The sequence below is a fragment of the Sphaerodactylus townsendi genome, linkage group LG08, assembly GCF_021028975.2.
Source record: "Sphaerodactylus townsendi isolate TG3544 linkage group LG08, MPM_Stown_v2.3, whole genome shotgun sequence".
NCBI lineage: Eukaryota > Metazoa > Chordata > Lepidosauria > Squamata > Sphaerodactylidae > Sphaerodactylus > Sphaerodactylus townsendi.
The window spans coordinates 103,279,530-103,292,931 of NC_059432.1; the positions used below are offsets into that span (position 1 = coordinate 103,279,530).

General features: G+C 44.0%; 1 protein-coding gene across 4 annotated transcripts in view; it reads left to right on the forward strand.

Annotated features, from left to right (window-relative positions):
• Positions 1 to 13,402, forward strand: part of USP13 (ubiquitin specific peptidase 13) — a 97,323-nt gene that overhangs the window by 20,641 nt on the left and 63,280 nt on the right. For 3 of the 4 annotated variants that reach the window (XM_048506802.1, XM_048506800.1, XM_048506803.1), the window contains exon 3: positions 11,179 to 11,239. In XM_048506802.1, the coding sequence (XP_048362759.1) occupies positions 11,179 to 11,239 (61 nt within the window). The remainder of the gene's footprint in view (positions 1 to 11,178; positions 11,240 to 13,402) is intronic. The other variant, XM_048506801.1, reaches the window with a different exon arrangement.

Consider the following 13,402-nt stretch of genomic DNA (forward strand, 5'->3'; position numbering starts at 1 on the left):
TGTGTGCTGAGGGGGGGTTACTAATTGGGTCCGCTTTTCCGTTAGAAATTCCATTAGGTCCAAAAATCATAAAGTCCTGTTGTTCCCTATGTGGCTGGTTAGCGAAAGTAGAAAACGGGATAATTCTCCCTGTTGGGCTGTTTTAAAAATGTGTTTTAGAAATATGGTAACGTTCCTTGTTTAAGGAAAGTATCCTTCTTTTGATTTCTAGAAACAAAATGAAGTATTTGAAAGTATTAAGTATTTGACAGGCAGTCAATTAGAGGAGAAGTAGTTGCTTCTGTTGGCAGTAGACGATAGGACTTGCTATAATGAGTTTAAATTATGGACAGAAAGATACCAGCTGGAAATTAGGAACTTTTTTAACAGTAAGAGTTTTTTACAGCAACAGAGAAATTATTAATGCCCTGACCCCGGAATGCCCGGCTACGCCCACGTCATGCCCCGCCCAGCCCCATTGGCGCTACGCCACTGTTTGAATCCCACCACCATGGGAACCTGTTACTAAAATTTTTGGGTCCCACCACTGTATATGACCCTTTCTAGCACTGAGTTGGGTTCTGTGTCTATGTATGCATTCTGAGTAGAAGTAGCTCACTGGGGTCTTCGGCAGAGAGTCTTTGCCATCCCTTTTATCTGAGGTCCTTTAACCAAGATGCTGGTTATTGAAACTGGGATCTTTACGCGTTCTCAGTTTTCAGGCCAAGCTGGAACTAAGGCCTCCTGTTATTTATATGACTAACAGGCAGAAAGTAAGAGACCTCTGGGCTGGCCAAGTTAGATATAATTATTGTCAAAATAAGACCAATTCACTTGAAGAAGTGATATCTAAATCACGAAACCTTGTGCCAAAATACATTTTGTGAGTCTTCAAGGTGCTGTTAGACTCACATGGCTAAAAGGAGCAGCAGTGGCGTAGGAGGTTAAGAGCTCGTGTATCTAATCTGGAGGAACCGGGTTTGATTCCCAGCTCTGCCGCCTGAGCTGTGGAGGCTTATCTGGGGAATTCAGATTAGCCTGTGCACTCCCACACACGCCAGCTGGGTGACCTCGAGCTAGTCACAGCTTCTCGGAGCTCTCTCAGCCCCACCTACCTCACAGGGTGTTTGTTGTGAGGGGGGAAAGGCAAGGAGATTGTCAGCCCCTTTGAGTCTCCTACAGGAGAGAAAGGGGGGATATAAATCCAAACTCTTCTTCTTCTTTCTGGAATAAGTGTTGTCAAGCCAAGCCTTTAGTCTTCAATTGGTCAACAGATCAGACATTGCCTATGTGTCACTACAGGGTCAAATCATGTTTTTCTAATCTGCTCCCAGCCCACCCATATGCAAATTTGTTAGCAATTTTTTAAGATGGCAAAAATGAACAAAACGTTTCAAATGGATTTCTATTTACAATAATTTAAATGGATTTTGTGTTAAAAATAATTCTGGTTTGGATAAGTGGGAGAACGTCACGGATCCTTGTGCCCTCCCCCCCTTTGGCAATGTGGATAGATGTGGCCACCTGTTGTCATTCATTTTCCTATCCCTGTCAGGTTGGGACAGCTGTGTCTTGTTCCTTCGCTGGCGGAGTAGAGAGAGAAGATGTGACTGTTGAGCTTGGGGTGTTTATGGGTTATTAATCTCCACGGACTCCAGCACAGTAGTAGCAGATGGATTAAGACACCCAGATAGGGATCATTCTTCCCTGCACTGGTCGGATCTAAATAAGTTCTGCGTTTATTTGTCCTTCTGTGGCTGGAATACTTGGATGGAGAGAGCAGTCCAGACAGACAGTGTTCACCTGCCACATTTCTCATTTCTGCATGGCCGGCTATTCAGAGCACAGGACCATGATTCTTTGGTTAGTGGTTAAGAGCACGTGTACTCTAATCTAGAGGAACCTGGTTTGATTTCCCACTCTGCCGCTTGAGCTGTGGAGCCTTATCTGGGGAAGTCAGATTAGCCTGTACATTCCAACACACACCAGCTGGGTGATCTTGGGCTAGTCACAGTTCTTCTGAGCTCTCTCAGCCTCACCTACCTCAAAGGGTGTTTGTGGTGAGGGGGGAAGGGAAAGGAGTTTGTAAGTCCCTTTGAGTCACCATACAGGAGAGAAAGACTCTTCTTCTTCTTCTTCTTCTTCTTCTTCTTCTTCTTCTTCTTCTTCTTCTTCTTCTTCTTCTTCTTCTTCTTCTTCTTCTTCTTCTTCTTCTTCTTCTTCTTCTTCTTCTCCTTCTCCTTCTTGCCTTCTTCTCCTCCTCCTCCTCGTCTGCCTCCTCGCTCACTGCGTCTCCTCCTCCTCCGTCTCCTCCTCCTCCTCCTCCTCCTCCTCCTCCTTCATCATCATCACTACTCTGGGAATTCTATCCTGGCCCCAAATTTAGCAATTCTGGTGGATTCAGGATCATTAGGGGAGTGCTGGAGGTCACTGAAGTCAGGTCAAGAGGCCCGAGGGTAGATACTACAGAGCCAGACCAGAAATGACAGCATCCCCAAATCCAAATTATGGATGTCATCACCATTTTAAAGATATTTAAAAATGCTGCTTGGGCTGACTCTCACACATGGCAAATTCAACCTTGTAAAGTGCAGCTCCAAAGTTTTCAAGCAACTTTACTGCTAATCAGTTTATTTGCTCACCTAGATGTTGTGATTGTTGCCCTTGGCTCCCCGCACTTCTGTCCCTTCTTCTAGCTTCCCACCACCCCGAACGACTGCTTCTGTTGTAACTGTGCTATTTTAAACACTTTTCCAGGAGCTACAGCAGCTGTGTACCCATCTCTGTCACACCAGCCCTAAAAGGGATGCTTGGGCCTTTAAAGTTCAGACAAGATACATGCAGCTACTGTAGATGATACTGTGTTCCTACTAGAAAATCCAAAGCAGCTCAATGGTACTTGCATCAGAAATCTGCTGCATTGTTGGAAATGCAGAGCCTGGTTCTAATGGCAGCCACTGTTCAATTTAAAGGGCTAGAATTAGTACCTTTAGTAAATGCATTGGAGGTTCTGACAGAGGCCCCTTCCGCACATGCAGAACAATCCATTTTCAAAATTGTTTGCAGCACAGCTGCATAGTGCATTGAAAGTGGATTGAAAGGGCATTATTTTGCATGTGCGGAAGGGGCCATAGAGTTGTAAATAGTATGATGAAAGGTTCAGGAGGAGGGAGGCAGGTAGCACTAGAAAGCAGGGTAGTTGTTGGGTAGCTCAGCCCTGGGTAAATATTTACAAAGCTGCTTGAGAGTTCTCATTGGCTCTTCCTGTTTCATGGAAAACTTTCCAGCCGGTTGCACAAGAGGACTGACCATGTGAACCAACAGATTTGGCCTGAGATTTGTTTATAGGAACTGCCCCAAATATGTAAGCTGTTATGCCATGGAGACCAACTTTACTCTCCTAGTGTTGACAGATCAATGTTGGACCAGCTGTTATGATCAGCATTCTGCCAGTAGACCCCTTGAAAGATGTTCACACTCTATATCGGAAGGGTTCCAATTTTCTTTGCTCACGCCTACACAAAAATTTAAAATTAACAGGGTCATTTTATCAGATGAATACATTTTCTTATTTTTCTCACAAATATGCTTCATCTTTGTTTGGGCCATGGCTGTTAGAAAGCACCCATTCTTACAATAGGCTGTAACATCAAGATCTCTGTTGAACAAATCTCTGTAGAACAATCGATGGTTGTGTTCAGGTTGCAAAGATTAAGGCAATCTGTTCAAATTAACTAAAGTGCTTTGGGTGGTGAAGTGGTGAACGCCTAAACGAACTGCTACAGGTATGGTAGGTGGAAGAGTAAGAGATATGAGTCACTGGAGCAATAGGTAGGCAAGCAGAGGAGGATAGCTTGTCTGAGTACAAATACCCAGTTCCATAAATACTGGGTCCTTTTTATTATCTGTATGTTTCCAGGAGAATTTTTCAAAGAGACTGTATCTTTATATATTTAGAACATTGAAATGCTTAAACTTAGGTTTAATTAACCATAGTTACAAGAGTGGCTCACATTCAGGGAGTCATGCTAACCATAGTTCCCAGCTGGAGTCATGCTAACCATAGTTCATCCTCTGAAGATGCCAGCCACAGATGCAGGCGAAACGTCAGGAGAGAATGATGCTAGAACACGGCCATACAGCCCGGAAACCACACAGCACCCAAGTGATTCCGGCCGTGAAAGCCTTCGACAATACATAGTTCATTTACTTTAAACATGGCTTTGAATTGAATGTTCGCCTCTAAATCTGGACTATCGGCCCACCATTGTGAGCATGTCCGTACCATAAAATCACAAAGAGTAAGGGACTTCTGTTCTCCAGTGGTATAAAAGCTGCTTGCCACTTCTTTTGGATTCTTTTTCCTAACGCTCCACTCCCCCCAAAGCTAAGGGGACCAGATGTTTACAATGGAAAAGCGTCACTTGCGGCGCTCCACGGTCAAGAAACAGGGGAGCGCCCCAGAAGGCACTGCGGCAGCGGGACAATGTTAAAGCCCGGCGGGACAATGTTAAAGCCCGGCGGGACGCGGGACACATCGCGCAAAAGCGTGAGTGTCCCGTGAAAATCGGGACAGCTGGTCACCCTACCCAAAGCCTCAGCAGCAGGCAAACCTTGTATTTTTCTTTTCTTTAAATCTTTTATTTTGTAACTGCTCATGAGTGTGTTTGCGAAACACTCATTTTTTCAGGGTGCCTGGCCTCAGATCAAAGTCTGCTGCTTCGAAAGAAGTATGGCTAGAGTTTTTTTTGGCAGGTGCAGTGTCAGAGAGATGCAGTATGATGGAACCAGGACAGATGCACCAGACTAGATTGGGTGGGGGACATTTCTTTCTTTCTTTTAAAAAAGAGGTCTGCTAATTTGACCTGTGACTGTGGTGGCTGGGAGGATGAACTTCAACTTAGAGCAGTGATGGCGAACCTTTTCGAGACCGAGTGCCCAAATTGCAACCCAAAACCCACTTATTTATCACAAAGTGCCAGCACAGCAATTTAACCTGAATACTGAGGTTTTAGTTTAGAAAAAATCGTTGGCTCCAAGGCGTGTGTTACTTGGGAGTAAGTTTGGTGGTCGTCGTTGGCTTTGCTTTGAAGCAACCATGCAATTCTTCGAACGGGTGAATCACGACCCTAGGAGGGTATACTCAGAAGCAAGCCCCATTGCCAGCAACTGAGCTTATTCCCAGGTAAAGGATTGTGCTTTAGTTCTTCGCATGAAAATCAGTGGGGTTTAACAGCGCTTAACAAAGTTACCTACACTGCTTCCCCAAAACTAGGTCTTAGATTTAATCCTAATAATCGAGCCCAGCGGCCCAGGGCAGCCTAGATGTGGGGGGGGGGGGCTCTGTTTGCGCGTGCCCACAGAGAGGGCTCTGAGTGCCACCTCTGGCATCCATGCCATAGGTTCGCCACCACTGATTTAGAGCATCTCCAGCTGGGAATTTGCCTCTCCCACGAACTTTCTAGGTAGTTTTGTGACACCCTGAAATGTGGAACAGTGGTGCTGGTTTACTTGTTACATGGATTACAAGATAAACGTACATTAAGAGCATCAAATCCTTGACCTTGCTGTGTGAATATTATATAGTTCCATTGTTATAGAAGCAATTTTGAGTGGGGAGGAGAGGGTTTAATGCTTCCCTCCCCAGGTCACATTTCCATTCGCATGGGAGAGCCTCTGTGGCGCAGCTGTTAGTGTGTTGACTAAAATCTAGACCTGAGTTCAGATCCTCCCACTCTGCCATGAACTTTATTGGGCGCCCTTAGGCTTGTAACTGTCTTCTAGCTGAGCCTACCTCAAAGGTTTGTTGTAAGATAAAAAAGTGTAAACCACATTTCGCTGCTCTGAGCTTGTTGTTATCATTATCATCAATTGACTTTTCTCACTTGGAACAGAAGGCAGTTTAGAAGTATGATGATAAACTTTTCAGTCAATCGGTCAGTCAGTCAATTAATTAGTTAGATCTTCCCATACTAAGTAGCATATCTCCAGCAATTCCGGTCTTGGGCGAGTGTTTCAGCCTCTTCCCATGCAAACTTCAGTACCTTCAGGTCTTGCCCACATATTCTAGTCAGTAAAGGGACTACAAACATTTTAGGGCTGTGTATTGTCGAAGGCTTTCACGGCCGGAATCACTGGGGTGCTGTGTGGTTTCCGGGCTGTATGGCCGTGTTCTAGCAGCATTCTCTCCTGACGTTTCGCCTGCATCTGTGGCTGGCATCTGTGGCTGATCCTCTGAAGATGCCAGCCACAGATGCAGGCGAAACGCCAGGAGAGAATGCTGCTAGAACACGGCCATACAGCCCGGAAACCACACAGCACCCAAATTTTAGGGCTGCTTTAATCAAATGCATAAAATTGTCTTCAGTTGCCTCCTAAAGATTGAAAGTGATGGGATCAGGGTAATTGTGGGGCTGCCCCTGAAAATGCCCTCTCTGGCGTACCCACCAAACGAACATCTTTGATTGATGGGACCATCGGTGGAGTCTCTCATTCTGTGATCTTAATTCCCTGGCAGGAACATATGAGAGAAGACAGTCCTTCAAACCATCAGTAAGCAGATAACCTCAGAGAGCGACGATAACATTTGAATCTAACAGCAAATATTCCCAGTAAGATATGATAAAAATGTAGCGGAAGCACAGATAAGTCAGCTGCTCAGAGTGGCTTGCTTGGCCCTTCTGGGGGACACTTACGAGTTTGTACCTGTTTTTTCTCCTCCCAGGAGGCTGGTTTAGATTGGGTTGTGGAGGTGGGAAGAGTTCGCTCTCCCCATTGCCATTTTCCTGATAATGGATTTCTCATAACTCATCTGTCTGACTGTTCATTGTTAAAAGAAGGGAACATCTTCTGGACCCGAGAAATGCGGATATCATTTATACTGCTTGTGTGTGGGGGCTGGGGGGTTGACGGTGTTGCAAGGTTTTTTTGTTTTTAACTTACCAGTTGTTATTATATCCATGGGTTTTGATTCCATTTCTAGCAAACTGTTAAATGGATTGTAATAAACTTTTTCTTTTGCTGTCAAGTCACAGCTGACTTATGGTGACCTCAAAGGGTTTTCAAGGCAAGAGATGTTTGGAGGTGGTTTGCCATTTTCTGCCTCTGGGTCGTGACCCTGGTATTCTGTGGAGATCTCCCATCCAAATACTAACCAAGGTCAGGACTTGAGTTGCAAGCCCAAGTTCACCCAGCAAGCTTCCATGGTCTGAACGGGGATGTGAACCTAGTTTTCCCAAATCCTTGTTTGACACCTTAACCACTACTTTCATAGTAATGTTCTACAGCAGGGGTCTGCAACGTGCGGCTCTCCAGATGTTCATGGACTACAATTCCCATCAGCCCCTGCCAGCATGGCCAATTGGCCATGCTGGCAGGGGCTGATGGGAATTGTAGTCCATGAACATCTGGAGAGCCGCATGTTGCAGACCCCTGTTCTACAACAATAATGTTCTACAGCAGCCATAGGGCATATTTACAACAGAAACATGGCTGGACACTATTGTCATACACTAGAAGACCAACATTTTTTTTAAAAAAATAGTTTATTTAAGTTTCAACATTAAATAACAAGTACCCGTATATACTCGCGTATAAGTCGACCCGCATATAAGTCGAGGCACCTAATTTTACCACAAAAAATTGGGAAAACTTATTGACTCGCGTATAAGTCGAGGGTGGGAAATGCAGTGGCTGCTGGTAAATTTCAAAAAAATGTAAAAATAGATGCCAATAAAATTACATCAATTATGAGGCATCAGTAGGTTAGAGAAAATCGTTTTTTGAATATTTATTTCAAAGAAAAAAACAGTAAAACTGGCTCCTGTAAGTGGAAAAGAGGGTCAACAAGGAACAATATAGGTATCAACAATAACTTTAAAGGGAGTACAAAAACCTTAGCCTCAATCAGCAACCAAGCTAAAACACAAGAGTTAAAATCCTCCAAAACTGGATTCCTCATCATCATCTGTATGTCCAAATGTAACCCAACTTAGATTTTAAGAGGGATGTTATCAGAAATGGAAAATCTACTATTAGCTTCCATTGTAAACAATGGGGGATGGGGCATCCCCTTTGGGGGTCAATAACTTTGTATCCCCTGACCCAAACTTCACCAAACCTGGCTGGTATCATAAAGAGACTCTCCTGATGAGACCAGCCAGGTTTGGTGAAGTTTGGTTCAGAGGATCCAAAGTTATGGACCCTCAAAAGGGTAGTCCCATCTACTAATAGCTCCCATTGAAAACAATGGGGAATGGGGGCACCTCATTTGGGGGTCCATAACTTTGGACCCCCTGAACCAAACTTTACCAAACTTGGGTGGTATCATCAGGAGTGTCTTCTGAGGGTACCCTGCAATTTTGGTGCTGCCAGCATAAAATTGCGCCCCCTGCTGGCCGGCAAAGTAAAAACACACAAAATTTTTTAATGACCCGCATATAAGTCGAGGGGAGCTTTTTCAGCATTAAAAATGTGCTGAAAAATTCGACTTATACATGAGTATATACGGTAGATAAAAAGTAGTAGTACATACAGAATTGATAGTATCTGGGAACATATAAAAGGAAATGTACCATTAACTATAATAATGACATTTGTTAATTTTGCTTCTTTGTTATCATTTTGTCTTCATATCTTTGAAGATGAAATATTATGTTCCCTTATTAATATACTAATTCATATATACATTGTCTACTGCTTTAACACTCAAGAATAGAAATGAAATGATCGACACAGGGGGAGGAAGAAGAAGAGAGAGGAGAAAGAAAGGAAGGGAGATTCTATTAGCCTTCACCTGTATTTTGTCTTCACTTCTACTTGGACACATTACTGTGTTGGGTGAAGAGGAAAATTGGGAAGTGAGAGGCAGAGAAAAGAGTAGGATTGTAAAAGATAAGCCCCATCTCCGACACCCTAGTGATTGGACTTCTCCTTGAACGTTGTATCGCTTATCTAAGCGAGATTGAAAGTTTCAACTTATCTAGACCAACATTTTTGTATCTGCGGATCTTTAAGACTAGAGAACCTACCCCGTTATATATTTGAAACCCAGGGCTAAATGTCTTGCCAGGATGGTTTCTGGTTTAAATAGCCACTCTAATACTGAGAACCTAACATTTTTTGTTACCAAGTTCTGATGTGTACGTTTCTCACAGAATGTGTCTATATAACCTGACAGCAAAGAAATTTAGGTCCAACGCGGTTGCTAAGAGAGCAGTTTTTTTAGAGCCGATTCTGTCGGTTGTTACGTTTTATTAATATATTGTTCTATATTGTACCTAAAATTGCTATGTATTTTAGCCAGTGTTTACTTAAATTTATTATGTATACTCATCATGTTTTCATATAACTGTTGATGCGTTTGTAATGGCCAATGACTACATACAAATAAATTCATAAGAACATAAGAACATAAGAACTAGCCTGCTGGATCAGACCAGAGTCCATCTAGTCCAGCACTCTGCTACTCGCAGTGGCCCACCAGGTGCCTTCAGGAGCTCACGTGCAGGAGGTGAAAGCAATGGCCTTCTGCGGCTGCTGCTCCCAAGCACCTGGTCTGCTAAGGCGTTTGCAATCTCAGATCAAGGAGGATCAAGATTGGTAGCCATAGATCGACTTCTCCTCCATAAATCTGTCCAAGCCCCTTTTTAAAGCTATCCAGGTTAGTGGCCATCACCACCTCCTGTGGCAGCATATTCCAAACACCAATCACACGTTGCGTGAAGAAGTGTTTCCTTTTATTAGTCCTAATTCTTCCCCCCAGCATTTTCAATGAATGCCCCCTGGTTCTAGTATTGTGAGAAAATTCATTCACTCATTCACAGCAGAAACATATAGACCAGTTAAGCCAGTGTGAAAGTGCCATTTTTCTCTTGTGGGGGGCCAACTCGAAGCAGAAAACAGGAAGTATTGCTGTGGATACTTTCTTCCCTGTGCTTTGCGGTGACTTGCACCAGCTTTCTTTGTTGGGTGCGTTCATCTGTCATGGCTTTCCCCAAAATGTCCTATAAACTGTAGTTTTGGTGATGGTGATAAGCATTCTTTGTTAGTGACCCGTAGCTCTTTTCAGAGAACAAGAGTGATCCTTATTCCTCGGGGGACAGGAAAGCCAGTTCAGTCTGTGGTGCAGATGTGCGTCACGTGACTCAATAGAGCAGTGATGGCGAACCTTTTTGAGACCGAGTGCCCAAATTGCAACCCAAAACCCATTTATTTATCGCAAAGTGCCAACACGGCAATTTAACCTGAATACTGAGGTTTTAGTTTAGAAAAAAAACGGTTGACTCCAAGGCATGCGTTACTCGGGAGTAAGCTTGGTGGTAGTCGGTGGCTTTGCTTTGAAGCAACTCTGCAACTCTTCCAACTGGTGAATCACAACCCTAGGAGGTTTTACTCAGAAGCAAGCCCCATTGCCAGCAACCAAGCTTACTCCCAGGTAAAGGATCGCACTTTAGTTCTTCGCATGAAAATCAGTGGGGTTTAACAGCGCTTAACAGGGCTACCTACACTGCTTCCCCAAAATTAGGTCTTAGGTGTAATGCTAATAATCGAGCCTAGTGGCCCAGGCCAGCCTAGATGGGAGTCGGTGGGGGCGACTCTGTTTGTGTGTGCCCACAGAGAGGGCTCTCAGTGCCACCTCTGGCACCCGTGCCAAAGGTTCGCCCCCACTGCAATAGAGAATATGTCCAGCATTTTCTATTATGTCCCTGCATACCTCTTGAGTGACCAAAAGGGAATCAAGAAAAGGAGTAATGCACTTGTAATACTTAGCGAGGAGAGAGAATTTTGGTGGGTGCAACTTGTCATACAAGGGTATACAAAGTTGTATTTGTTGAAATCCTTTCTACTGCTCTATAATTAAGGTTCTATTTTTGTTTACATCGAGATATCCAAGGAAATGTATCTGGTTACACTGTCAAGGGCATTAATAATAACCTATTGTTATTACTTTGCCTTTATAACAGCCTTTCGAGGTAGGCTACACAATGAAGCAGGATTCAATCCTGAGCTGATATCATCCACAGTGGAACAGTGGCACAGATTTTATACCAGCCTTCAGGCTAACTTTATGCCGATCCCCTCTTTTTCTGAGGGTGACTTCACCCACACAAGTAATTTTTTTCTTGTAGCGAAACAAGCTAGGTTTTTAATCTTCTCTTCTTCTCCCCCCCCTCCCCTCTCCTTTTTCTTTCTTTTCAGAAGGTAACAGGGGCATCTGGTGGAGCCTCACCAAAAAGGAGAAACACCAAGCTATTTTTAGGTATTGTAAAGAGCTGCTTTCACAACTTTCTTTTGACTAACCCAGGTGCATGCGTGTTTTTGAGTTTCATCTGCTTTTGTGTTTTCTTTGGACATAGAGCAGAAATCTGAATTTTTCACCTGACGGGAGAAAAGGGAATTTTATTAAAGCTCTCCCACTCCCCCCAGTATAAGCTTGTGACCCATAGAAGGCTTCTGTAATGCTCTGAAAAATTCTCTGGAATACTGCATTCCTTTTCTTTCTGTCTCCCTCAGTGCTCCAATAGCCCTCTGCATGCATTAATAAATTGATTCCCGAAGCCTCAGTTTATACCACTGATAGGCTGGAGCACAGAGTCTGAGGTCAGAAAAGAAGCTTGAAATTCTTGTCTCTTGAGTTGCCTTACAGTTTCCTGACCAGAAGTCTTTTGTTCTTTCATGAGCCTGAATGAATCAAGGAGGTCAACAGGTTTCTGTCAAAAGATGTTCTGCTTTTCCTTGGGAATTGGTTGGCCCTCGCTTAGGATGTGAGGCTGACTGGTTTCTGAGCTCCTGTGTTATCTGAAATGGTGGGAGTCTGTCCCTCTTAGAGTTAGGGAATTAGTGAGAGCAAACTTTGACTTAATGAGGGGTCAGGCGAGCTCGGGATCTTTCTTGCCTACGTGTGTGGAAGGTTGCTTTTGTAAGGAATCTGCAGGATGGTGAAATAAAGTTTAACAGTTTTATTAAAGGAGAAATAATAATTGTACAAGCGCACAATAATCAAAACAGTAGAACACACACACAATCCTAGGGTTTAGCAGTGTTGAAGGGATAGATTGGGAATAGCAGAGGAATTGGGGAATATGTGTAACAGTCACCTGATCTTGGAGCAGAGCGGTCCAATGAACAGAACTGAGCCACCTGCGCCAGCTCTGGTAGACGAAGAAACAATGTGTTGGGGACAAATTTAATTTATGAATTTGAGTTTGCAGCAGTCTGCATTAGAGCCACGCTAGGGCAGCTACCTCAGTTCAGAAATTCCTGTAGATTTGGTGGTAATGCCTGGGGAGATATCTCAGCAAGGTAAGATGCCATAGAATCCACCTTCTCAAGCATTTTTTCCCAGGGAAACTGAACTCTGTAGTCTGCAAATCAGTTGTAATTCCAGGCCACACCTGGAGGTTAGCAAGCCTAGTAGTCCCCACCAAAATTGAAAGTGATAACCCACCCATTAAAAAATCAGATTTTTGCAAATAATGAGCATGGTAGTAATGATGGGGCATTGAATATTTATAATAGGGGAAACCTTATTGGGGTTGAAAGGTGGCCTATGAATGTTTTAAATAAATTTTAAATAAAAATCCTCATCTCCAAGAGCGCAGGGTGGGGCTGTCATGGCCTAGTCAGGATAACAAGGGTGGGGAACGGGAGGAACCAATAAAAGCGTGGCTAACATTACACAGGCAAATGAATGCCACAGGGGCTTTCCCCACTACAGAAGGGAGCTAAGGTCGACTCGGTTCCCTTCAGTGGAGGACGATTCCAGCCTGTCCCCACAGCAACTGAGTTGGCCCCCTGGAACCGAGCTAAGTGGGCGGGATCATCTTGGTGCCTGTTTCGCTCCTCGATCGTGATTGGAGCTTGTGCTACTGTGGGAAACAGGAGCGTTCTTTTTTTTTTTTTTACAGTTTTTACAGTTACATGTGCTTTCTGCCCGCCACGACTCTCCCGTTCTGTGCATGCTACAAAAGTGGCTCATGATTGGTTGAACGGATGAGGTGTCATTTCGATGCTTCCCCACTTCAAAGCTTCGAAGTGGTATCGACCTTTTTTCCGGCAGAAAAGTGTAGTTCATAACTGCGACAAGGATGTCACAGTTCTGAGGGGGGGGGGACCTGAGACAAAACAATGTTGAGCTCAGTGGCAGTGGGGATTCACTGAGGCGAACCTAGGTAGAAACCAGTTCAACTCTGTCAGTGGGGAAAGCCCCACTGAGATGCTAATGCTAGAAAAAGATTGAGGTAAAAGTGGTCCCAAAAGAACTGGGACAAAATTAGGAAAGATGTGATGTAAAAACCAGTGACTCAAGAACGTGCAGAAGGGGAGGATAAATGGAAACAGTATGGGGACAGAACCGTGTGGAAATCTCCTTGATTGAGCATCATAGGCATTTGGTTGCCTAGCAACCATCACTTGGCCCCCT